Source organism: Electrophorus electricus, chromosome 7, assembly GCF_013358815.1.
Source record: "Electrophorus electricus isolate fEleEle1 chromosome 7, fEleEle1.pri, whole genome shotgun sequence".
In the NCBI taxonomy this organism is placed as follows: Eukaryota; Metazoa; Chordata; class Actinopteri; order Gymnotiformes; family Gymnotidae; genus Electrophorus; species Electrophorus electricus.
Window position 1 is genome coordinate 4,954,644 of NC_049541.1, and position 27,613 is coordinate 4,982,256.

At 41.9% G+C, this 27,613-nt stretch overlaps 2 protein-coding genes across 3 annotated transcripts in view; both read left to right on the top strand.

Annotated features, from left to right (window-relative positions):
* The first annotated feature begins 5,726 nt into the window (after positions 1-5,726).
* LOC113586708 lies at positions 5,727-15,182 on the top strand. Its single transcript, XM_027025044.2, is given in 4 exon segments — positions 5,727-6,112; positions 7,576-12,230; positions 12,232-13,176; positions 15,148-15,182. Coding segments are annotated over 4 exon segments (6,021 nt in total).
* A 10,341-nt stretch (positions 15,183-25,523) lies between these two features.
* Positions 25,524-27,613, top strand: part of svilb (supervillin b) — a 40,741-nt gene continuing 38,651 nt past the window's right edge. Inside the window, exon 1 of one of the 2 annotated variants that reach the window (XM_027025053.2) lies at positions 25,524-25,665. The gene's annotated coding sequence lies outside the window, so the exon portion shown is untranslated. The remainder of the gene's footprint in view (positions 25,666-27,613) is intronic. The other variant, XM_035528751.1, reaches the window with a different exon arrangement.

The following is a 27,613-nucleotide window of genomic DNA, read 5'->3' on the forward strand; positions in this document are numbered from 1 at the left end:
CACACACACACACACACACACACACACACACATTCTCTCTTTTCTACCACCACTTGCATATCTTTAAGAAATGCTATAACAGATTATAATCATGCCGTTCTGATCCAACTAAGAGGACCTGAAATTCTGGGTCAGAATCCCATGGCACTGAGGTTTGAGTGCATTTGTGTGTGTGTGTGTGTGTGTGTGTGTGTGTGTGTGTTATATGGTTTGCATATATGAGTTAAATGGGGTACATGAGACTTGTAATGTATGGATGTGTATGTGCGTGTTTCTGTGTAAGCATGAATGAGGTCTGTTTTCGCATGCAAGTGCTGTAGATTTCTCTCTGAACTTCTAGGATATGGCTGCACATTCAAACCACTCTCAGGTGTCAGACTGATGACCGCTTCAGCCAGCTCATATTTCTTATGTGTAGAAAAACATCTGAGTTTTACTAATTTTGAATAGTAAGTATTCTGCTGTTATGTGAGTGGAACTGTTTAGTCTTGTATCACACTAAAGCCAATATGCAGAATGCACTAGCACAGGATTAAAATCCACACATATTTGACACGGTAAAAGATACCCAATTATTTGCTAAATTATATCTATAAACATACATATGCACTCATGTGCAAACACTCATCATTCAGGTCATCTGCAGAGACAACAATATATAATTTAACATACTGGCCTTATTTTAACAATCTCCTTCTGAACTGTTTTAGATACTTCTTAGTCAGAATTATGAGCAAAGAATCACCAAAAATAACTTATTGATTCAGTGTGGTGTCCCCATTTCTCACTAGATAAGTCCCAGGATTACTGATTACTGAACAGCAAAGGAAAATTAAGTTGATTGTCATGATGGCCATTGAGAAAGTAAGAGCCAGAAATCAGATAACGCGGATCAGGGATCTGCACGCGCAGGCGATGGGTGGCAGCGCGTGCTGAAGCGTTGCAGGAGTGCCCGTATAGAGCTCCTCTAAATGTCAGACCCACCAGCGATTCCGCAGATGCCTGCTGTCCACACTTTCGATTAAAAGCGACGGAGAGCGGGAGAAGAAAAGAGGAGATAAACTTCTCACATACTTTGGAAGAAACCATTTTGTATTCCCTCATTTAAATTTTTTTTTTTTTTTGCCCGAATGACGAGTAGTTAGGAGAGCCCGCTCGTCAGGCGCTTCGTTACCGGACCGTTGTAGGCATGCTCAGCTGAAGTCTCTTGCAGTTGCAGCCGCTCGCAGCTTCCGACGCTGGGCGCAGGCGAACTGCGACGGCCGCGCCAAACAAGCACCAGGTAAGCGAACCTTGTTCTGATATGCATTTTAAATTACACTCAAACGTGTCGCGCGTTTTAAGGTTTGAATACGTGTATTCTGCACCCGGCCTGTGTATGTCTTTTCTAGGGAGCGGTAGTATATTTTTGCTCAAGGCAGCGCTTCTTGATAAACACATACACATACACCCCGGCAGCAAGACGCATCTGCAAATTCGTATCAAAACGGCGCTTTAACTTGCAGCTACCGGTGAGAGGGGGAAAATAGATCATTCGCCGGGTATAATAGCGTATAATCATTAACGTGTTCAGGATGTGTGTCTAGGCCAAGTACGTGTTTATGTTCGTTGCTGATATGGGCAATATGTAAAATTGAAATGGGATTATGATTGGCTAGTGTCCGTTCGTCAAAGAAACGAACGTTCACTGAATTTTTCTACTCAGTTTGTGCGAGCGTATAGATTTTCTGCTTGACGCTGTACCTGCGGCGTTGCGTAGCGCAATTTGGTATGTGCTGGGCGCATTGCTGACTTTTAAAGACCATTCTGAGAGGCCTATTTTATGTACACCATAGCACACCGCAGTACTGCACTGCCAACGTAGCACGTTTGTGCTACTGTAGGTCATATCACGCGCGGTACGCACCTTTGCAGCGCGCGCCCCGCTGCTCCCTATGCTTAAAAGCTGCGTGTCTGTGGCGCAGTGGAAACCGTTGAGCAAAACGAAAATAAGTGAGATGTGGAAATTTCATTTAAGTGGAGAGGGGATACCCACGGGAGGTGATAACGATGGAGGCTGTGCCTCTTATTCTAATACCAAGATCCGCTCCCACAAGAGGAATGGTATATCCATTTGGGTGTTACTCTCGCTGCAAAGTTCCTCGGCTGTTCTATTACGGCGACACATGGTACTCAATTCGGGTGACACAATTCATTAATTTAGTGTTGTCATTGGCTAGAGTAGCACGAGACGCTTTCCAGCGATACCCATTGATTTTCTCACCTGCTCGCGCGTGGACGTGCTGACAGAAGCTACCTGTCTGCACTCTGAACACTATCCAATAGGGCCTTCTCCATAGAGGTTGTGTTCGACCTGTGTGTGTGTGTGTGTGTGTGTGTGTGTGTGTGTGTGTGTGTGTGTGTGTGTGTGTGTATGCGCGCGCACGCGTGTGTCTTAAAATGAACGCCTGGGCAGCTGTTGCCATGTTGCCAACTGCATAGTAAAGCTAAATATCATCCGGCTTTTTTGTTTAAATGCCAAAGATAATAATTGTGGAAGATTATTTATGCAATCAAACTTTTACATTTTTATATATATATATATATATATATATATATATATATATATATATATATATATATATATATATATAATATTTTGTGGGATCCTTTAAAGTTGCTGAGATGACTGGTTGATTAAGTGATAAATAAAGCTTTAAAGAAAAACAAAGCAACAAACTAAAACTAAGCAAACAAACAAACATGTAACTACCTATATGTCCCTCCTAGGGCTCCACTTGATTTGAATATAATTGTATCCCATTAATATCCTGTACAACCAAGTCATTCAGCAAAGTATCTATGCTTTAGTCAGTGGTTGAATTGAATCAATTGAAAATTGTAACATTTATTTTTAACAATGTTATTGCACTCTCATATTCCATCAAGATGAGGCAGCAACACCCCTTTTTCTACCTAGCAACACTGCTATGATATAATTGACAGCAGCTGTCATGGTCATATCACACTTTGACTACCGCTGTCTCTTCCGTCTGACTGTTCCCATTAAGGAGTGATAAGCACCATGATGGACTGGAGGTCCACTACCCTGCTGGAGCACCTTGACTTGCATTCAAGCAGCATGTTCCAACATCACTTTACAAAGAGGTGGCAACATTTGAAAATTGGGTGGTGTCATGGTGATTCATACATGTAATGGTCTTTATTTGTCTGTTTTGCAAAATGTGTATGGTGTAAGCTGTGTATATCATTAATGCAGTACAGATAGATGGAAATTAATTAATGCATTTAAGTTTTTTAAAACTTTGGCATAGCTGTTGCTGACTAATTCAAGTTAAAAGTTTCACTTGTGAATTTTTGAACAGGCTCGACCATGGTGTATGAAACAATGGATTTAGTAACAGCATACATAAACAAGTCGGCAGAATTTTGACAAAGTGCCTGTCCCGGCAGCACAGGTCTGTGATGAATGTGTGTTCTGGTTCATCCCGATCAGTTTTTGCTAGTGTTTACATTACGTCACATTTATTTACTTGTAGATGTGGCTGCCGTTTAATTTTTTTCATTAGCCTAATTAGGTCTGCAATTACTGTAATGTTGCTTTTCATGGCAAGTTCTAGTCACATTAACATTTATGTAATTAATGTATAAAATGGCTTAAAACAACCACTTTTCTATATAATAGTTAATCAGAATGAAAGTATCATCTCATGACATTAAACACTTTTCTTACATATAAACATCTGACATTGAAGAGTCACACAAACACACATAAACACACTTCCACACACACAAACACCCACCAACACCCCCCCCCCCCGGATATATATATATATATATATATATATATATATATATATATATATATATATATATATATATATATATATATATATATATATAATGAGAGAATGTGCAGAGGTCACTCAGAGGTTATGTGCTTGTGTGTTTGCATGTGTGTATGTGTGTGTTCATGTGTGTGATGGAAGACTGCAGTATGCAGAGATGTTATACTAGTTCCTGCTGGTTCCTGCTTAGTTACTGTAAGTCTCAGCTGAAGAAGCCCCCAGCATTGCTTCTGTTATTTCACTCTCCTCTGCAATTTCAGCATTACCACATACAAGCCATCAAATCATCCTGGGTAAAAGACCAGGAGTATCTCTGGGGTATGAAGCAAGGTCATCATCATTAACACCATCCTGGCAAAGTTCAAGGTCATGTTAAGGTCATTGTTGGGGTCAAATGATAAAGCCAGGACAAACACTGGATTAGGGTGTGGTTCTGTTATTGGCGGTAACCATAGAAACTCAGCTGGTGCAAACTCCAGCACTGCTTAGGCCAGCAGCTTGGGGCAGGGCTGCTGCGAGACCCACACCCAGCTTTGTTATATTTCAGTATGTACTGAAGACAATTTAGAACTGGTAGGCACATGGCACTGAATAGGCTTTCTCATTAGTTAGCAATTTTGTACTCTGGCTGAGAAATTGGCATTATGGCCAAAGAGAATGTTTCTGACACATTTCTTATGCCAGATGTATTTTCACAGATAAATTGAAACCTCATCATATTCCTTAGTTACATCACTAGAATTGGCATCAATACAGATTGCACTAAATGTGTAAGATCTGTGTATTGATATTATGATGCTCATGTTATTATTACATGCTGTAAAACACCATTACTACAAGGTGACCAATTATTCCTCTCATCCAAGACTGCAGTGAGCTATGTCACACCCTTAGGCCCTGGGATTCTGAAAGCTGATGATAAAAGAGACATATTCTCCAAGTGTGCTCCGAGTACATAACACGTATGAATGGACATGTGCAACTAGGTGGTGCTACAACAACATACATTTCCTATGCATTTTAGTTATTGTTGCTTACTTCTAATCAATATACAGTGAAATTCACCTCTTGATGGAAAATAAAATTCTGCTTGTACAGGTTTTGAAGATCATATGTAATATGGTTTTTGTTGATATCATACGTCTGAGCATATTGTTAAAAATCCTTTTTAAATTGTATTATTTTGTAGATTCATAAGGATACAAAAATGTAAGAATGTATTAAGGAGGAAAAAAAAGATCTGCATTAATATCTGTGTCTAGAACCACATAACCTCTTCAAATTTGCAGGCAGCAGTCAATGATTGGCCAAACTGCACTATTAGAAATACATACACTTGCAAATATTAACCCAATCTTAGCACAGAGTTAACATTCACATGGAACAATAAGCAATCTGTTCTTTAACTTCAAGCGGGCAGAAAGTTCTGCTTATCATCGCAGCGTGACGATATGTTAGGGTTCTATGGCTCAGGACATGTAGGGTGTGGCTACCATATCCTGTCTTATCTATTTCAGTTTTACTACTGTTTCCACAACTAAGATGACAGAATTCTCAAAAGCGCATGTCTGTTGTATTAAGGTGTAAAATAATTTTCTCTCTCGCTTTGTTTTATTTTCAGTAATGGCCTCTACTGAGCAGCTGTGTTCTTGCCTTCACCAGCACTGTTCCTAGGACACACACACACACACACACACACACACACACACACACACACACACACACACACACGCACACACACACGCACACGCACACGCACGCACGCACGCACGCACGCACACACACACACACACAAACACACACACACACACACACACACGCTCCTGAACACACTGCATCAGGTCCAGCTCCATACACTCGGACATACGAGCACGCACCATGTACAGTGTGGAGGACTTACTGATCTCTCATGGATACAAACTGCCCAGAGGCGGCCCTGCTTCTTCCTCTTCCTCTGCGCCTTATGACAATCGGAACGACTGTCGGCGTGACAACGTAGAAAACCGACCCTCTGGCGGCGGCGGCGGCGGGGGAGGGGGTGGGGGCGGAGCCCTGAATGGTTTTGGAACAGCAGAGGGAGGGGCAGATTCCCGAACAGAACCGGCGACGGGGCCTTACAGGCCGGCGCAGATGGCAAAAGCGCATCCTGAAAACAACAACAACGTTACCGAGGGACATGAGCGGATCCAGAGGAGGCTGGAAGTTCCTGTTGGTTTCCTTGGTGACCTGCAGCCTCTGGGAGACTCACTTGCTACTGACAGTGGGTGAGTGGGCCATAATTAAGACCAGCCATGGGGTCATTCCTTGCCAAATTAGTGATGCTGTTCATCACAGATCTCGGAGCCAGAGCATTAGAATATAAAATGCAACATCAGAGTATGTTAAGAAAATGTTCATTAGATGTAAAAATATCCTTATGTAAAATCCAAAGTTTTCCCTAAACTTTCATTTAAAAACTGTGACCCTGATTTTGACTAAACTTATTTTTAGCCAAACGGAATCTACGCAATAAAGCCACTTAATGCTGCAGCTTTGATAAAACAGCAACTGTATCTTCTTGTACAGTGCCTCCAAAATCTGGGATGGGTTGAGTTACAATCTTCTTTCTAAGGTGACTTCTTGTAGATTTACTGGTTTCATTGCTTTAGGGTCGGATTTGTATTCATACTGTGAAACAATAATCTGTGTATTTATATGTGTGTGTGTGTGTGTGTGTGTGTGTGTGTGTGTGTGTGTGTGTGTGTGTGTGTGTGTGTGTGTGTGTGTGTGTGCGTGTGCGTGCTATAGCAACTGGTCAGCATAAAACCAACAAACCGTCAAACAAAAAATGATTAAACAACAAACAAGCCCAACCATGTTTGCCAACTTTTATTCAAATCATCTAGTGTTACCTTTGTCAGATATAACCTATGCTCAATTAATGTTTAGTTATGGCTATTTATAATTTTATCTAATCTTTTTGTGCATGTGGTCTGATATTTCAGACATATACTTCTACTTTCTATTCTACGTTACTCTACATTTTGTGACTATCATAATCTTGAAAACTGGCTTATGTAATTTCAGAGCAGTATATTATGTGAACAGTTACACTGATTTAGTTTACGGTGACAAAGTCTGGTAAAAGTCATAATCACGCACATAATCACTATGTTATTTACATATATGGTAATTACTCCATATTCATTCATCATCTGCCATAATTGTAACATAGCTGCACATGTGTCTGAATGACGTCAGCGGTGCAATGTAATTTATAGCGTAGCCTACAGTATAGAGTAGTTCTACAGTGAATGTTCATATGTGTGTTATAACAGTGTCAGTGAAAATGCAATTTCATCTATTTGCATATTGCACAAACTTGGCCCTGTCGACAAAACTGAATTAAAAAACTGCATTATTTTCTTTTCAGTGATTGCTTATCAAACCTGCTATAGTTTGTCCTTATATTGTTGTAAGCAGAATATATATATGCTCAGCAGAAAAGTTGTATATGTATAGGGTTCCATTTATTGTTTTTCAAACTGTATTATGCTGCTTATTGTTCATTTGGGATATAGCCAACCCTTTTGAATAAAATCAGCCAGTATATTAAACTATATGCAGCTAGGGCACAGAACCCATATATGATGTGCATTGGTTAGTACAAAATTGGCAAATTTTATTAGAGAGATTTAGCAAAAAATATGAGCGCACAGTGTCGGATTTACATTATTTCTGTTCTCAGGTTTTATGATGCCCCCAGCTTGACATTTTCTGAACACACAGAAGAACGAGACATCTCCTACTGGAGAAGGAGAGGGCAGGACTTCAGCGCCCTGTTGGATTTCGCTGACCCCCGGGAGCTGCGGGTGTCTGGAGGTCCGTGGAGAGGCCCAGTGCTGGCTGCGGAGGAGCTGCGTACTGAGAGGCCATTGGCACGATGGGAGGAAGGCCCGTGGCTAAGGGAGCCCATCGACTCGGGCCCAGAGACTCTGCGGGTGACTGGCGAGAGGAAGTGCCAGAGCCTGGGCACGGAGGAGTGGCGTCCTGCAGTGGGTCTTGGCAGGCAGCTTTCTGACGGAGAGGCTGAGCGCTGGTCTCAGGAACAGCAACACCGTTTGCGGCCTGTGGAGAGCAGCGTTCCTGCCGCTGTCAGGATGAAGTCTCAGTCCCTGCCCCGCGTTCTCTCCCCAGAAGATCCGCAGTATGGAGAACTTCCCCAGACAGGTGCCACAAGCCAGGTCCCTGCTCAGAGAACCAGCAGCTCTGTGCCATATGGTCGCTATCATAGCGACTGGCCAATAGGAGAACGGTGGAGTGGACAGACTCAAGGTCAAGGTTCTGTTGCACTTGTGCCAAAGCCACGGTTCAGTCGCCCTGTAAAGCCCCCATCTTATGAGACTCACCAGCAGAACAGGGGGAGCTGGGAAACACTTTCATCCGAACCAGTGTCCAAACCCAGAGACCGTTCTGTTTGCTATTCTCAGAGCTTTGAACCACTAAGGGACAGGTCTGGGTGCTATTCTCAGAGTGCAGAGCCCTTAAGAGATCGGTCCATTTGCTTTTCACAGAGCGCAGAGCCACTCAGAGACCGCCTGGTGAGCCACTCTCAAAGTGCCGAACCACTACGGGATCGATTCATCAGTCATTCACAAAGTGCAGACCTGATAAGGGACCGCTTCATGAGCCATTCTCACAGTGCGGACCTGTTAAGGGACAGATCGCTTTGTTATTCTCAGAGCTCTGAACTACTCAGAGACAGGTCAATCTGTTATTCACAGAGTGCAGAGCTACTGAGACCAGAGGCATTTCGGGCAGATCTGTTTTATCAGGAATTGACTGGTATGGAGCCCCCTGGTTATATCCCACCCCCCTCTTACAGGAGGTTTGCGCCTCCGAGGAGTGGACAGATTTACCGCGCTGACTCTGCTCTTGTCCGGTGGAAACGAGAACCCGTAAGTGCTGAGATGGGTGAGTGGTTTTCCAGAACAGCAGGAATGTCGTGGTCTGAACGCCGAGAGGACAGGAGCATGGTAGTAGTCCCCAGAAGGCCAGTACACCCTGGGCCTTCCATAGTACCAAATCGGCAAGGGCATGTGCAGTATGTTCCGTTTGATGACCCACGCATCAGGCACATCTCAGGGGGGCCCAGCGGAAACTCGCTTACAGACGCGGACAAAATCCGACATGTCAACAAAGAGCTTCCCGGTGCTTCAGCTTTAGGACAATCCACACATGATAGTGCCTTTCTCCCTGCCCAGGGGCCGAGCACGGACACTCACAAACCAGCTCTCAGTGAACACGAGAACGTTAGCCGTTGGAACAGGGGGTTGAGCAAAGGCAGTGAAAGTGTAGCACCAGACCAGAGCTTCTCCAAGTACCCTGCAACCTTTCAGACTAGACCCCCACAAGCCGTGGTCAAAGCTGACAGGAGTACAGACCAGCAGGTTAGGGGAGACAGAGTTCCAGACCAAGGTCAAGTAAAGGTGGAGAGAGTTACGGAACAGGTCAAAGTGGACAGAGCAGCAGAACAGATCAAAGTAGACAAAATCACAGAACAAGTGAAAGCAGACAGAGTTGTTACAGACCAAGTCAAAGTGGAAAGAGTTGCAGAAATTAAGCCAGACAAATTTACAGACAAGCAGATTAAAACAGAAAGAATGCCAGACCAAACAAAGATAGAAATAATTCCTGATCAGGTTAAAGCAGATAGATATTCTGAAAAACAAATTAAAATTGATACCAAACCAGAGAAAACTCCAGACAAGGCAGTAAAGGTTGACAGAATTCTAGACAAGTCCAGTAAAGCAGAGAGGGTTCCAGAAAAGCAAGTGAAAATAGATAGAATTCCAGATAAGCTCAAGACAGACAAAATGACAGAAAAGCTAAATAAATCAGATAAATTAACTGAGAAGCTGATTAAATCAGAGAAGCAAACAAAAGCAGATATAAGTGTAGACCAGATAAAAGTGGACAAAGTCATTGACAAACAAATGAAAGCAGACAAATCCATGGACAAAGGTTCTTCAGAGAGCGTTTCCACAGCAAAAACAGAACCAGCCCAGGAGCCAGAAAAAAAGAGTGTGAAAAAGAAATTAAGTGAGACAATTTTTTGCCTGGTGTCTGTCCCTCTTTCACAGTCTAGTGGAAAGTCCAGAGATCAAAACAACAATGAAGAGAAAGAACCCAAATCCCCGCCTATCCCTCCTCCTCCTCCACCAAGTTCCTCCAGCGAGAACAGCAACACCCTCGGCTCCCTGCCAAACCAAAGCCTCAAAAGCACATCCACCACCTCTACCGACTTAGAACTACAAGCACTCACACTAGGCAGTGCATCCAGTAGCATAATCACAAGAAGAGCGCACCGAAGGAGGAACTCTCGGACTAAGATCATCAAGCCAAATCCCCACGATGAGCTGAGACGATATTCTGGTGCATGGCCAGGGGACCAGTATCGTGACCAGGAAACCCAAACTAGCCCTGAACTAGCAAAGAGCGCTCAACATCCGGGTCCTGATAGAAAGGAAGCACAACCCCTGCCTGCTGTCCCAGAAGCAGAAGTCCCCATGGAAAGTGGTTCAGGAGCTCCAGGTGCTGCAGTAGCTACAGGATCTACAGGATCAGCAGGGAGCACAGGAGCAACCACAGGCCCAGGAGCTACGGGAACTTCAGGAGCTGTAGGAAGTACAGTTCTTTCTGGTGCTTCAGGAGCTACAGGGACTATGGGGGCTCCAGTGGCTCCAGGAGCTACAGGGGCTCCTGGGGCCCCTGGAACTTCAGACCCCAGTACTCCCTATGGGTATCCCATGAAAGGTCAGAAAAGCCTGAAACCATCAAGCAACAGCGCCTTTTCAAGGACAGGTACCTTCAAGAGCACAGGTTCTCACAGACCTCCACTACACCCTCCTCCACACCCTCCACCCCCACCTCCAAACCAACCACCTTCCCAACCTCCACCTCCACCCCCAACACAGCCCCCAACCAAATCATCCCCTTCAGACCAGGCTGAAGATTCAAAGTTAGACCTTGGCCCTAATCCAGAAGCCTTTGGTCAATTCCTGCTGAAGCCAGTGAGCCGAAGGTCTTGGGATGCCATTGAAGAGCTTGAGTCCATTAACAAGGAATTGCAAGAGCAAGCAGGTAAGCGTCCTAGTGTGGACCAGTGCATCGAAGATCTTAATGAGGCCTACAAAGACATCTTGGAGCTCAGCACTGCCAGCAATAACCTCCCCAACCTTGCCAATCGCTCTTCCATGCAAATCCCTGACCGCATCAAAGCTAGACTGTCCACTGATTCCCTGGTGATGCCTGCAACTACACTTCGGCCCAGCCTGATGCCAGGGAGTGACCCAGAATACAGGGAGGTTAAGAGTGCCTTTTCCCGACCATCAACTGGGAAAAGTGTTAGCTTTAGCAAACAGCTAAGGGAAGAGATTTGTCCTGCACCTCCTCCACCAGAAGCAGGTTTCAGAGATTACAAAACAGTAATGTCCCAGATAACTCAGCGTAAGGCCTGCAGATCAGTGAAACTGGACCTTCTAGCCTCAAAGGAAGCCCTAGTCAAAGATGACAGTTTGATTGCACAAACCTCCTCCACTTCGTCCATGTCAGCTGAAATCCCATGGGCAGAGAGGCAGCCTATGCAGGATGCCTCCACCTTAACCAGCCCCCCAGACTATGAGCACATTTGTCAAACGCTCCAAATGGCCCGTGATTCTGGAGCTATCAGCCGAGGGGCTTCTGTAAAATCCAAACCAGGTAGTGCCATGAGCATTGACACCCCACAGCATATGGCTGTTCCTGGCACATCCACAGTAGATCTGGAGCGTCCCTGCTGCTCCTTAGCATTAGATAATGAGAAACAGGTGAGACAGGAGCCAATTTCTTTATTCAGGGAAGAGAGGAGAGAGGGCTTTAGGAGGGTAACAAGCCAGAATAACAAATTCCTTGGTAACAGGGGTGTGTTGTGTAGCATTGCGACTGGAAAACCAGTAGGGGACAAAGCAGGTTTAGAAGTAAACCCTGAAGTGCCAGCTGATTGGCAGATGCAGCTGTCTTTGGCTGAAAAGCATATTGCTACGCTTATCACAGGAGAAGGGTCCAAACATGGGTCAGCTGAGGCCCTAGATGAAATGAATAAGATGCCAGAAGGTACTCCTGCCAATGAGTTAGAAGAAGACCAGGCAAGCAAGACACTGCAAGAAGACAACGTTATTACTGGTGAGCAAAGTGGTATGCAAGTAGAGAAGCAAGAGGACGAGGCAGCAAAAGAGGCTGATAGTCATTTGCCTGTAGAAGTAGTGACCGATAGTGAGGTTGCAAAGGAAAAAAACACAGGAACCACTAGAAAAGGTCCAACAAGAAGAACCTGTACCTGGAGGTGCAGAAGTGCAGGAGCAAATCAGTGAGGACCAGAAAACCCATGAGGCTAAGAAGGAAATGAATGTGACGTTAAGATCAAACAAGGCTGCAATGTGGACCCATTCAGGTCTGGATCCAGGGCTGCTGCCAGAATTTCCACCTGATCACCTCCCCCTGTCTGTGTTAGCATATCCAAATCGTAGATTATCATTGGGGCTTGATTGCGAGTGGGCTGGATGGGAAGGAGATAGGCTTAACCATGGGGGAGGCTGGGCAAGAGAGAGGCGGTCACTCGATGCTGAGGGGCAGGACTGCGCTGAGAGATGGGGTTTAGATGGTGACAGGCAACAACCCAGCGGCGAAAAGAGGGGCCTTGGTGGTTGGCGTGGGTGTGGGATTGATGGGCAGGGTGCCGATGACTCAGATTGGGATTTGGACGTTGATACGCAAGATTGTGATAAAGGACACTGTGTGGATGTAAAAAGATGGACTCTTAAGCAAGAACGAGATCAAAGTGAAGATCGAAGTAGTAGTGCTTCGATTAGGGATTTAGGGGAGGACAAGCAAAACACTGAAGGTGACAGACAGATTCAAGGTACTGAAGGGAGTCCAGTTGATAAGGACTTACAGGGCTCAGGTTTGGGAAGGCGGGGCCGTGGACTTTCCCAGCGAATCGAGGCTCTCCACGATCGTTTTATGGCCCCGCCCGGACATGGCTCTGAGGAGAGGCTTGCCCGTATGAGGGAGGTGGACACTGTCTCACGCATGAGACGCCTTAGCCTCCGTAGCACAGACTCATGGGATGGACTGTATGGGGTGAGCTTTGTTTCTAGAGCCGAAGAGGTGAGAAGGGATGCTGGACAGTCCCTGCCTTCCTCTCAAGAACTTCCAAACACATCAGAAAGAGTGGAGAATGAACGCAGAGCGTCCTGTAAAGACAGCAACGAGCCTGGTGAAACGCAAGAGGACCAGCCAATGCAAACAGGTACATTTCTTACAAAATGTAGTAAATGAAAGTCTGCGGCATAGAAAATGTGGTTCTTCTTTGTGCTTACCTTCTTGTGACCCTTTGTTAGTAAGAAGCGTTAGAATGTGGAATCTTGCAAATAAATTACACACATTTTTTTGTTAGACACTTATGTATAGCTGTTAACCAGACAATTGATATATAATCCTTCTGGTAACTAATTTTTCCCTACACCCTTTCTTCACCAGAGTTTTTAGTTGCCTGACTTGTGCACACTGTGGCTTCTTAGGTCACTTTCTGTAAGCTTGGCTTCAAACCTTACCATGGAAGAGTAAATATATATTGGATTCTAGTTGGCTAAATGCTATGAATGTTCTAGATGATGTGTAAATTGTTGAGCTTTTTCTTTAACTCAGTGCTAACAAGCAACATGAAACTGGCAAAATTCAAATACATTTTATTGCCAGCCCCAAAGAGATATTAAATTTGTTGTGTTCAAAAATGTTCATAGATTAATGACTGCATTCAAAGCACACACCTTTTAACGCTCATTTTGAATCCCCATTCTCTATGGAGTTCTTGAGAAATGTTTGAGAAAAAAAAACACCTGAAATGATGTACTGTCTGCCTGAACACTCACACGTACCAGTCTCTAAAGTTTTTAATCTCAGTGCACTGCACATGCTCCGTTCTACAATCCCAGAGCACTGCACATGCTCCGTTCCCTTCCTTTTATAAATATGCTTCCAGTTGTTCAGTTATTATCAGCCTCTTTATGAGCTCATTTATATGCACAGCAAAATTTGTCAAAATACACAGGGTTTTTGCTTCCAACAACTGGAATTGATAACTGCTTCTCCAGAACAACAGTACACAATTGCTGGCAATACCATTCATCCACCATTTGTTCTTTTGTCGATAATGGAGAAAACACTAATTCAGAGGCTAATTTTGCCTCTCAGATGAATCTTTCATGTATTTGTTTTTATTATCTGGAGTCATATTTGGTGAAATTGACTTATTCAACAAATTCAACAAATATATTTGTGATCACTTGTGTGCATGGAATTATATTGTGTAGGTGGAATAGGCCATTCCACCTAGGGCATGCTTTGTCATGGGGTTTTTATACATTATAATACGTAGCACCAATCACATAGTTAACTCTGATCTCATGTATAGAGTTTCATAAAGTTAAAATATCTAATTGGTGAAATTTCCTCTTGCTATTAGATTACATTGAAAGTTGTCTTTAAGAGAATATGAATGGCTAAAATACAACTGCTAGCTTATATTAAGATGATTGAAATTTTACTGTATTGGTAATGATAGAGGGCAACCACTAGAGGGAGCAGCACTCTTTCAGTTGTGATTTTAAAAGGTATTCACCCCAGTTCTCAGGTAATTTTCTAGACATTGACAGTTTAGACAGATAGGGCTTATGTGTGTGTGGCTTATATGGATAAGGCTATTTTTATTGATTTCATTCTAAGAAATTTAACAAAACAGTTATAGTAAATGGTGAATCAAATATTTTATGGGCTTAAAGTGTGTATATTAGGTCTGCATGATATAGGCAGAAATATATTGCAGTTACAGCTGCTACATATTGCTTTTTTATTAGGTATTGTGATATATAAATGTAATATTAAAAAAAATGCAGTAGGTAAATTAATTATTGTGATAAAAATTATTTCTGCTTGATGGAACATGTGAATACTGTGATTCAGCAAAACAGCCACATAACGCTGATATTAGCCTGAGATTGGTCAAGATGCTGAAATACTGATAGCACATAAAAAATTATGATTTGTGGGAGGACTCTTTTGGGTATTGCAGTTGTCTGTGATATAAATAGTGCAAAGGCCAGTAAACAATATATTGTGCCTTGAAACTGCTTGGTATATAGCTATGATCCAGAAGACTTTGCATTTAGGGTGTCAAAAAACTAACTTAAACAACATTTATGGCTTTCGTGTTATGTTTCAGAGTCGCAGGAGCCCAGCCAGGTGGAGAGGTCATAGCTGGACCCCAGAAGTCAACGCCCAAGGGGTCAGGGGTCATTCATTGCCATTAAGGGCCAGCTTCCAACACTGTGACCTGGCTGTCTGCTAAATGCCTTCATTTTCATATGCCGTTCACACAAGAACACGCAAAAACACACAGACACACGTGCATACACAGAAACACCAATGGACTCAGTTCATGCACTAAATAATTGCATAATGCATATGCAGACATATTAAACATGTAAGCAAACTTGCATACACATAAATCGATTGTCATGCATTCATGCACACATGCCTTCAAATACAAATACCCACACACACACACATACACATATAAAATGGCCTTCTCCGACAAGAGCATTGTGTATCAGCTCCACCTCCATCTCCACCTCCACCTCCACCTCCGCTCAGATCCAGCTCTGCTGGATTTCTTAATGTTGCTGTTCCACTGCCAGCAGGAGGCAAAGTCCCAACCATTCTTCTGTTCCCCATCCTACCTTCTACAGCGGTCCTCCTCTCCAGCCTCCAGCATGACAGGAGAGTCTGATAGGGGTCTGTACACCTCAAGCTTTCACTGCAGCCTTATAGCCCTCACAGAGAACGCAACACATTGCAAGCGTAATATACTAATAACCTATTTTGAGTTTATAGTATATCAGCAAAGTTTTGCTATATATTTCATTTTCATAGGGGCTAAAACATTTAAAGGGACAGTTCAACCAAACAGTGCCAGCTTTCATGATAACTTTCAACAGTATCTTTCATTCATTTATGACACCGTCGGAATGGTTGAACTTTCTCTTTTAGCAATTTATGCCCCTAAAATTCTAACATACCAACGGCGTCCTCTGCGCACGAATATCCACATACACCGCAGAACACGAAATCCTAGCACACCCCCAGTCTCCTTTTTCCCTTTACCACTTCTTAACAGCCTGACCTTGACCCGTGCATCTTGTCCTGTGTAAAAACCCACGTCCATCCTCCACAAACTCCTCACCACACAATGAATTCCTTGTTCTTTTCCGACTTTCCAACGTCCTCTGTCCATAGGGGAACGCCCACTGCTCCCCACCCAAGTTAAGGTGGGGCGAGTCATAGCCACCTCTGTTCTCCCTCCTCTCACCCAGCCGCTCCTCTGCTGATATCACGGACTGTATGTCAGTCGTCGGAACCTGTCGTTTCCTTGTAGTCCAGTGTAATTAAGTTCGTTTGTCTGGACATTAATGTTCTGTCAGTGCTTGTACGTGATCAATTATTATTATTTTTTTTAAAAGAAAGAAAACAAACAAAAAAGGTATTGCAAACTTTAGAGGACTGTTTGCATTTGTTTTGTAGTTTAAGCGTTGCCTGAGCTATCTATTCCAAACCAAGTGCTCCATCTCTGAAAGGGCGGCTGGAGCTATAGTAGCAAGTGAAGATCAGTGGCTCAAGAACTGTTTTCCTTTACCAGTCAGTCGATCAAAGTTTATTGCATTTGTTTTTAATCTATAGTTCCCTATTACTGAACCTTTTCAGCACACTGTAACATATGTCCCTAAACATTGAGAACTATGGTGCACTCATTACTGAGTAAAATCATAAATGTGTTATAAGTTAAACAGACGCCTGGGTATGATGAGCGTTTTAGGATTTGATGAATCAACACTCAAGCACCTTGTGAATAAAAGGCTATGGGATATAAATTTTATTTTGCTAAAATCCAAGAGAGTTCAAGTTTTGGAGTGGCCTTTTGCAAACACACCAGTAATGATAAGCCTACATAGTGAGATCACTGGAAGCTACACAACGTTTGATATGTCCAATATCAAAATGTCTATGAATGTTTGTATGATGTGTCAAATACCTTAAATGCCATTGATTGACCCAGGTTTGGGGAACTTCTTCAGGCAATGTAGACTTTAAAAACAGGGTCCAGATAAGAACACATCAGTTAAGTACCCAGTTGTCTCCCATTGTGTCTCTAATCCTCTCCACTTCTCTCCAGGAAGCAATAAATGATAACATGAGTTTGCGATGAAACAGATAAATGTGTACAGATTTTTAGGACTTTAAGTAGGGAGCAAGTCGATAGAAAATGATTTCAAGATATGATGAAAAACAATGTGATGCCATTACAACACATACCATTTTACTACTAGTGGTCACAAAGGTGGCAGTGTTTAAGGCTTGATAGCATATGCCACAATATTGTATGGTGTGATATGATATATGATAGTGTATGATAGCTAGAGCAATATTGTCCAACAAAAAGCTCAGTGACTGTAGAATATGTGAGAACCAGGATAGACTCATATGTAAAGGTGTCATCTGTCTAAATGTCGCTCAACAAAAAAGTGTTTCAGATTGCATGTGTACGTGTGGCGTGTGCGTGCGTGCGTGCGCGCGGATGTGCGTGTACGTGTGCACAAGCGTTTGCTTGCTATTTCCCCCCTCATTATTGCTTTCTGTGCCATCCATATGTATTTACAAAAGAAAAAAAAAGGCATTTCACCGAATATTTATTTTTCTTATCATTGAAGTTGTTAACCAGTCTGCATAATGTACAAAATAAAAGTATATTTTAAATATTTTAAAAAATATTTTGTATTTACCATGATATTTTATTTCTTTGCTCTTGGATCCAGTTGGCAGTATCATATTACTTTATAGTGTGGGAGAAGAGAATATAATTTTCTAGTGCTTAAAAAAGTGGAGCTACGAATATTTCTTATGAGACATCTTCCTTGTTCTTACTCTGAAATATGCGCATGATGAGGGTCACCCTTGTAGAACTTGATATGATGTGGGTCTCAACTTGTGGGCTCAGAAGTGTATGTCACACTGTTGCAGTTAAGAGTGTAAGAAAATCAAAGAAGTCTGAAGAAGTTGGTTAATATTGCATCACCATTTAATGAACTGGGCATTTAGTGAATCTCAGTCATCACTGACAGTATACATATTTATGCCATCTTTTCTGGCTCAGATTAAACCTAGACCTATACTACAAAAAAAAAGGAAGAAGTTTAATTTTAGTCCAAGGCTAGGGTTAACCTTAGACTTGGATCCTGAAAAACTGGTGTAAAGTTGCATATCATAACGGTGTATATGACAATGGAAATCTCTACAGCATTAGAAATTACTTTCTTTAACCTTGGTTATGTTTTTTTAAGATAAATGTAGCCTTATTTTATTTTAGCATTTGTATGTCTTCAGTCTGAACCATGGAATGTTTGTCACTAATACATAGTAAAAAAAAAAGAAAGAAATTTTTAAGTCATACAGCCAAATATTTTTTTATTTATTTGCAAGTATGAAAAGCTAAGTCTAGCTGAAAGGAATATTAGTAGCACATGGACTGGAACTGTTCTCCCTCATTCAACAGGACATAACTGTTATTATTTCAAGATGTTTTCATGAACAATGTAGCATTATCACCATTGTAGCATTCGGAGAACGCTCATTGTGAAAAAGTAGATGAAATTCATCATTCTTTTTGGAAGTTGTGACTTGACAGAATTCATAACAGTAATGCAGTGTATACCTTTAAAGCATAAACTGCTCTTTACATTTTGCTACTTGCTTTGGAGTGCCAAGAGTAACATGTTTTACATTTTGATGCTAATTTTCCATAATCTTTGAGGTAACTGGATCATTATTCATAGCAAACCATAAACTGACTTTTGGTTCCATGTTTGTAAATGGTTAGGCATTGAAATGTAAATATGTTAAATAAGTTACAAAAGGTCAAATTTAATAAACATTTTCTACAATTTAACTCTGTGGTAAAATGATTGAATTACAAATGTTGATTCTGTCATGTTAATGAACAGAATGAATTTTTTGCTATTGTTTGCTGTAAATGGATATCAAAATGCAAAAAAGTGTATTACATTCATTATCTACTTTTATAACTTGCATTTATATAAATGCACCTTGTTATACATCCATATTTTCATTGCTTAGTTTTACTGCTTAATGATACTATTGACTCTACATTTCTTTAAGCTCAACATTTTTACATTAGATAAGATATTTTTCAAGATATGTAGACCCTATGTAACATTTTTATATTTAGGGTTTCCTCATATTTTTAAGAAAATATCACCTAAATACCATTTCTCATTAACATCTATAAAAAATGCCTATATTTTATGTTGTCTACAGCAATGATTATTATATACACATGTACATATTTTGCATTGAATTACATATAGGAAGAATATTCTAACATCTATTACAACAATAAAGATAGACCTGCAGCGCAGCTGTGTATATATATATTTATATAACTGCAGTGAACTGTAGTAAAAGATGTAGAGATATTCAAAATTGTAGTAAAGTACACAGAGTTTTCAGAAGCATTTTGCTTGCAAAGCTGATGAAGGACCTCTCTCCAAAATATTTCCCTCTAAAAGCAAAAATGATGACCAGATCACCAGGGCCTGCAGAAAATGTGTAAGCACTGCACTGTGAAGGCATGTTTTGTTTTGTTCTATAATTAATGTGCATTAAAGGTTGAAGAAGACTGTCTAAATTATGTACTACCTTTAAAAATAATTATTGGGGAGAATCTTAAAATATCACAAATTTTCTGGCTTCCCCAAGATTTGGCTCTGCATTATTAACTGCATAGAACAATTTATATTTTTTGTTTAATTCTGCTGGGTATATTTGTTGAACATTGACAATGCCTACAGAGGTAATACTACTTTTAAAAACCCTGCATTTAAAAGTATATGTACGTATGCATGTATATGTGTGTGTGTGTGTGTGTGTGTGTGTGTGTGTATGTGTGTGTGTGTGTGTGTTTGCATAAGTGGGAAGAGAGAGAAGAACTTGGCAATGGTAGTTTTTAGCAGGTTGGATAGATGGATGCCTTCCAAATTTTGTAGAGCATGCTGGGAGAATGTTAACCTCCATTCATAAAATGCTTCAGCATTCTGATTCATTCATGAAATGTTGTGCCAACTCCATGATCCATTGATAAAGTGTTTTGCCAACATTTGAGTCCAACTGGTTGAGCACAGTGCAGCAATCTGGTGACAGAAAAGTGTCAAAATCACCAGTACATCTATCGCCCACCCGCCGCCCTTACACACACACACAAACACACACACACACACACACACACACACACACACACACACACACACACAAAGCATAAACCCTTCTGCAAATCAAATTGTTTTGCTGTAAAGAAAATGTGGAAAGTGGGACAGAAATTATTAACCTATTACTGAACAGTTCTTTAAACTTTTCTAAGAACAGTCTGTACCAAATGTCATCAGCAGTTACTTGGTTGATTACTTGGCTACTGTGAGTCTGGATGAAACCACAGTGGGTTCACATCTACTTTACATAATGGCAATGTATTTATAGTAATATAAAACGATACAACAACAACAACTCCACTGAAAGCCCAAGTAGACCCAATTCACAGATTTTAGTTGGGATACACAATTCTGTTTTTAAGTGGTTTAGGGTGCACCTTTGTTCTGCTACCCAAAGGAAAAAGGTGCATGTTAGTTTTGCTAACCATACAGGTGTTTGGTGACAAATAGATAATTTCTGAATTACTGCTCCATGTTGCACCTGCATATGCAAAGCCAGAACACATCAACTTGAGGAAACAGAGAGAGAGAGAGAGAGAGAGAGAGAGAGAGAGAGAGAGAGAGAGAGAGAGAGAACAAAATGAAAACCTTAAGCATTTGGGGATAAAAAGTAAAAGTTAAAACCAAGAAAGTCTATTAACTTGTAAAGCTGTTGAAAGGGAGCTAAGAAAATGGGACGATAGAACATTATTCTAGAACAAGATCCATTTATTTATTTATTTATTATTTGCACTTATATTGGAACTAATTATTCAATTAATTTTTAGTGTTAGACAAACGTCGACTGAAGCACTGCTTTTGCATTTGCGTAAATACACTAGACTAACACAGACAGCACTAAGCGCATTAGGAGTGCGCAAGTACGGACTAACAAGCGTCTAACGAGTTGCACACGTTGTTTTGTTATTGGTCACAGCTCACGACGGAAGTTTTTAAATTCGATGCCGAACAGCACAGTTATTCGTAAAAGGTGCTCGCGGCGATATTAAACTCATTACCCTATATCGAAAGCGTGTAAAAGATAAAAGAAAAAACGGAAATGAGAAGAACCTACACCTTTCTTAACGTATTTTTTGGAAGACAGGACAATTGAAATCGGAAGGTAAGCCGAGCTAATTGTACATTCATTTCCACAAATGGTTCTTTAATAAATTTCCAGATAAGTGTTCTCTACAGGCCTTTCCTTGAAAAATAACGTCCACGACGCAGTTTATTTTTTAGATGTAATTTAGTGGTGACTGGTTATCCTTGTTCTTCGAGTTTTTAATTCTTCCTTTTGATGCATAGCTTTACCTGTCCCCGTGGACTATGTTCGCAAGCTGTTGATGTCTGTCGATGCAAGGAATTGGCACCTACAAGGAGGAAGGAGTAGTCTTTAGCACATTTTGTACCCCAGCAAATCCAAAAAGCAAAAACGATTCTTGGCACAGATATAAGCCCCGAACACTTTTTTACCGGCGTCAGGCCTAATTAAGAAAAACGAGAATCGGTTGGCTACGTTACTCCAGAATTCTCTGTGCTACAGGACCAAATGCTTGTGCGTGCGAGCCGTCTTAACATAGCTTGATGTGGAAGTAAGTGAACATTCCGGTCTCCGCTATGGTGTCAGTGCCGTTATCCCCTTAAATTGATCTATAGCAAGTTTGGCCTTTGTTTTTTCGTGTGTAGTTAAACTGTTTTTTAATTGAAAGGGAAAGCTTCTGTGCGGAGCCTCAAAGTGAGACAAGTGAGATGCGTGAATCCTTTTCACGGTGCACATATCCTTTAAGACAGCATATTGCTTCCAGTACTAGTCCTGGCGAACCCCATATTTTGTGCCTTTTTTTTTGTATGTGTGTTTCCCAAACTATCTCCATTTTCAGTTGTGACCGCAAACCTTTCATGATCTAGGTCAGGAAGGCAGAAGGATGTGCAGAGCATGAGGTTCCTCTAGCTGTGTTAAACATCAGAGGTGCTAAAAATGAGTGATTTTATATTGGCACCTTTTGAATGCCATTTCAGCTGAAGTATTGAACCTTCTGCACCTAGATATACTTTTTCAAGTACTGCATATTCATATTCTTTGTGTGCCAGAAAATGGTCACAATTTGAATTTGATGCCAACATTGAAGTTGGCATCTTGACATTCAAGTAGCCTATACTTGCATAATCAGATGACGCACATTGGTGGCAGACTTATTTAAAAGTATTTACACTAGACACTATAATTGTTGGCATTTTCACACACCAACACCTTGCTGAGCATTAAGAGGGTCACCTGTATGTCTGCCTGCGTCTTGCCCGTCTCCATGTCTCTTTCTATTTTTGTCTACTTGTCTGTAGTTTTGTGTTTATTTTTGTCCATGTTTATCCATCCATGTGTCTGTGTGCTTGCCTGGGCCTAAGATCACTGTTGGTTCTTCTCAGGTCATTGTGGACCATACAACCTGTACCCTATTGGCTGTCGGTACTTTAGCCCCTCATCAGTGCTGCGAGTCTGACTGCAGGAGAACTATGGGCTGGATATTTCTGGGTGGTGGAACATTCACAACTCAGCAGTGACACTTACATGTGCAGCACTGCTTGATTAATGTGTACCATCTTACGACCCCCCAAATGCCTCTACCATGCAAGTGTTAATACTGTGTTGAGAGGAGTCCACCACCTGATTAGTGTTGGGGCATGCTGTGGTCAGAAATGAATGTGGTGGAAAGTGGCAGATGAATTGTGCATGTGAACAAATGAGATTTGTCCTACCCACCTGTCAGGTCTGAACTCTGCACTCTAATGCTTAATGCCTCTGCCATGGCCTGCTGGCTTGCATGCTGCTTTATCTGGGGACCTCTGGATGACTTGTTTTGTAAGGATGTTTCGGCTCTGGTGCTTTGGGACACTTTTCAATGAGTATTTCTTGTTTTACAAGGTAACTCACAGCAATAGAAGGTCATTATTTTTTCAGGTTTTTTTTTTTTCCCCTATAAAAAATCTTGCATAGTGCAGCTTTAAAAAAGTCAATATATAGATCTCTTTTGAATTCCTTGGAGTTTGTTCATGATTTTTAATGCAGCGTTTGATCATGGTTAGGGATATGATCTCATTGTTTGCTGAATTTCTTTTAGGAATATTTCAGAAGTGACTCTAGCCAGTGGGCAGCACAGTGCACAACTCAGATTTGATCCATGTCATCTCATATTGACTTTAAAGGTGGCATGTTTTCAGTATGCCACTCAGAACCACTGCAGTGGTACTCCTGTAACTCACCTGATAGAGTAGGTACAGCATAGTCCTACTAATGTCGAGGTCATGGGTTCAACTCCTAGGGAGTGCTTGTTCTTCCATACCGATAAATATGCAAGTTTTTCTGGATAAGAGTGAGTGCCAAATGCAATTAATGTAAACGATCACTGCAGAGGAATTATCATCCTTGATGTAATGGCTTTATGGATGTGTAGTGTTGACCACCAGAGGGCACTGCTAAGCGGCTTGCTTTCGCTTCACGTTGAAGGAACGTGCTATGAATATTGGAGCCCTCACAGGCTAAAGAAACAAGGTTTTTTGACCAGCACGACTTCTCAGTACAGTAGTCGGTTAAACTATTTGATGATAATTTCCCAGCGTCCTTATTCTGAATAGATGGGGGTGACATGCTTAGGGATATGACCTCATTTGCTGAAATTCCTGTAGCAATATTTCAGCAGGGACTCTAGCCAAAGGGCACAGATCAGTGTCCGAGTGGATCAAGATACCTTACTGTGGGTGCATGTTTGTATAGGTGTTAACATTGCGTTTCTTTAGACATTGTTGGCTGCGCACCAGTGTGAATGTATTAAGGTGTGTGCATGTTTTGCGTAGTTGGTATCATAGACCTTTCTGTGCAGCTTTTTGGTGTTGGGGTTGGTGTATTGCCTCACTGTTTCATCTTGGGGTTTGTATAGTGCCTCCCTGTTTGGGTTTGGGTTTCATTTGTCATCTGGCAGTACTCCAGTTTCCTTTGCCAGTGAACTTTATGGCCGTGTTAGTTTTTATCATGCTGTCCTTGTCAGTATAAGGTGGATTACTGATTGTGAGAAGTCCATATGGAAAGATGTTTCAATCTTGTGTTTGGAGAATACTTGAGTGATCACAGATTAAATATTGGTAGACTGATACAACTACTCAACATGCCCTGAGTCACACTTCTTTTCTATGTTTAGCAAGGGAATCATTTGTCGGAGTGTGCGCACGTGTGCAAACGTGTGCCGCGCAGTGTAAATGGGACTGTGGTGGTGTGGTCATGTGTCCGGCAAAAATCCATAGCTATATATATGCTTCAGAGTCCCAGAGTCACATTTACCATGGCTGCCGCTATGCTTGGCTGGAGCAATGGTGACCCCCCCCCCCCTCCCCCAACCCCTTCTGGGCAGCTGCCGGAATGTCTGGGGCCTCGCGCTGGGAGAACCAGTGAAAGAGTCTGAGTGTACAGCTCCTATTCAGTCTGGACACCTGTACTGCATTTTTCTTGGGTTTCCTTTATTTAGTGTGTGGGACACAATAGAAGAGGAAACGTGCTCCCATTTCTGCTGGAGGAGCAGGGATGACGAAGATTTATTGTATCTGTTTCTTTCCTGCGTTCTCTCTCTCTCTCTCTCTCTCTCTCTCTCTCTCTCTCTCTCTCTCTCTCTCTCTCTCTCTCTCTCTCTCTCTCTCTCTCTCTCTCTCTCTCTCTATTTATGGCAGATTCCCTTTTTGCTGGGCTCCTCTCTCAGGCCCATACATGGAGCCTGCTAGATGAGGTTACCTCTCCCACGTTTGCGTTAGGCGGGGGGGGGGGGAAATGTGTGTCTAGCTCCTGTCGCCGTTCCCTCTGTAAACCCCCCCCCCCCCCACTCTTCAGTAGTAGTTTGATGTATCACCCTGGAGCTTCACGTTGCTGTTAGCTGAGAGGGGAGATTCAGAGAATTCCCACCTGCAAATTTTCCCAGCAGGAATTCTCCTCATAGAAAAGAAAGAATCCGGAAGAACCCCTTGGAATATTTGTGTTATTTACTAACTTCTAGAGCATATATTTTTTTGATCTTTTTTACTTTGTCTTTATTTACTATCCATTTATTCTATTTATTTTTTGTGATTCTGCCTGTTCTCCCTGACCTGTGCTCCTCCCCTCACTCCCCTCACTCCCTCTACCTCCCCCTTCTCCCTTCATCCCAGAACCTTTTGTGCTGAGCTGTTTCCTCATTTCGTATGTTTGGATGTACTTGCATCACACTGCTTTGCTGACGGAGGTCTAAGGGGGGGGGGGGGGGGGCTTTATCCCTCCACCTCCCACAGACCCACTTGTTCTGACTCTAAGGAATACCAAACTTCTTCAAAGGACATCCGTAGAGATCTGGATTACAGCTGCCACAGCTGGTGTTAATACCACCACCTCTGGCAGCGTTTGAGAAACGGTGAGTCAGTCTCTCTCTCTATCTCATTCACTGCTCACTCACTCACCATCTTTTACTCTCAATCTCTCAGTCTCTATCTGGTTGAGCGTGTTACGTTGAGCCCTATGTTTGTGTAGAACTGTATTGTTTGCATCTCTGATTTATGCTGATCTGATCAGAAGAGGAGTGTACAAAGCTGTCTTGTATCTCAGGTTCTCCAGCACTGGCCGTAGAACAGGGGTGGGCATAAATTCCTATTGGAGAAGGAGGTGTTTTCTACACCTGGTCTTGTACTTGACACTTACAGTAAAATTAGTTTATGCAATGTATGTTTTGCACATTAATTCTGGGTTCTGTGGCTGCATTTATAAGGCAGGTTGTATTTCTGAAATTAGATTATTATTATTTTTTTACCTATATGAATTTGTTTACACAAGCCTCTTCTGAAAGTGGCTGTCCAGGAATGTGGAAATGGTCCAGATTTTGACACTTCTAGTCCATGTGGTCTGATTTTTTAAATTATTATTATTATTTATTTATTTATTTTTAATTTTTTTCCTGTTTAGATAAAAAAAAGAAAAAAAAGAATCAAATGGCACACGTTGTGCAAGTGTGAATGGTTAAAATGAACTTGATCTCATGGTTAGTATGCCCTCGCATCTCTGAGATTTGTGTACGGGACTCTCATGCCACTTGTGCACTGTCTATTCTGCTCAGGCGTTTATCAGACATGCACTGGTCGGGACGTGCTGTTCCTCCCAAACATCTGAAGTTCCCAGGAATCAGCGGTGTAACCGGAGCAAGCTGGTGACTGCTGCCACTTCTGTAGGCTCTGCTCTGCTTGACCTCATGATGCAGAGGGGCTCAGTAGACCAGTAAACGCTATGACTTCCCCAAACTTTGATACAGAATCACTGCCTGGAAAGCCAAACGCTCTGGAAGTGATGAGCAGTCTTTGAAGTGTCACATGAGGAATGGATTTGATGATTTGGAGGTTGGATTTAGACCAGACGCACAAAAGAAATTCCTTATCCTCAGTTACCAATGATTTATGAGCTGCTGGGAAGTAATATAAACTTGTTAAGTCACTTTTCAGACAGTTGGCTCCTATTAATAGGCTACTATATCAGTAAATGTAATGACAATTCTTAATTTATTTAAAAAGTGAATGAACCTTTAGACTTGACAACTGTTTTGTTAACAGGATGAGTCATGTTTTCAAATGCAGTACGTCGGTGTCCTATTAGAAAGGTAACCTTATGCTGCTGGTCACATGGTATGATGGAGGATTCATAAAACATATTTGATGTTTCATCATGTCAGTAGACACCATCTTTGTCATGGTGCGTGTCTGAGTTGTTTTGACGATTGCAGCTCTGTTGCACTCATGAGAAGTGAAAGGCTCTTGTGCTCATGGCACTGGGTTAATGGCTTTTCTACCAGTAGTCGCACTAAAAATGATGGTGGCTTCCCATCCTGAAACATCTGTCAAATGGTGCACCTGTCCGTGAGTCGTAAATATTGATACCTGAAATGAGACCGAGTCAAGCATTACACGAGTCGTGTTTAAGCCGTACTCATCTGTTAAAGACATGGCGCAGATTTTCTGAACCCCCTCATGGTTTGGGGTAATTCGCCACATTGTGGAAGATCAGGAGACCTGTGTTGAACTCTCTGACCTCAGTAAGTGATACCCTAACACCCGTCTGTGGCAGTCCTCTGACCTGAGGTCTGAGTCTATGGCCAGGGGCATCTAGTAGATTTCTAGTGATTTCAGTGCAGTATCAATAAATGATATTCCCCCCCCCATCTTTTACAAAGGACTTGGACTTCAAAGCTTTTTATAAAGCAATTTAAGGTTTTATTACTGGTTTGCTCAGTTCCACCCTTTTACGATCACTTAATTGCACAAGAACATGCCACTTTGTAATCTTAATATACACAAATAAATTTGTATAGGTTCAAGTCA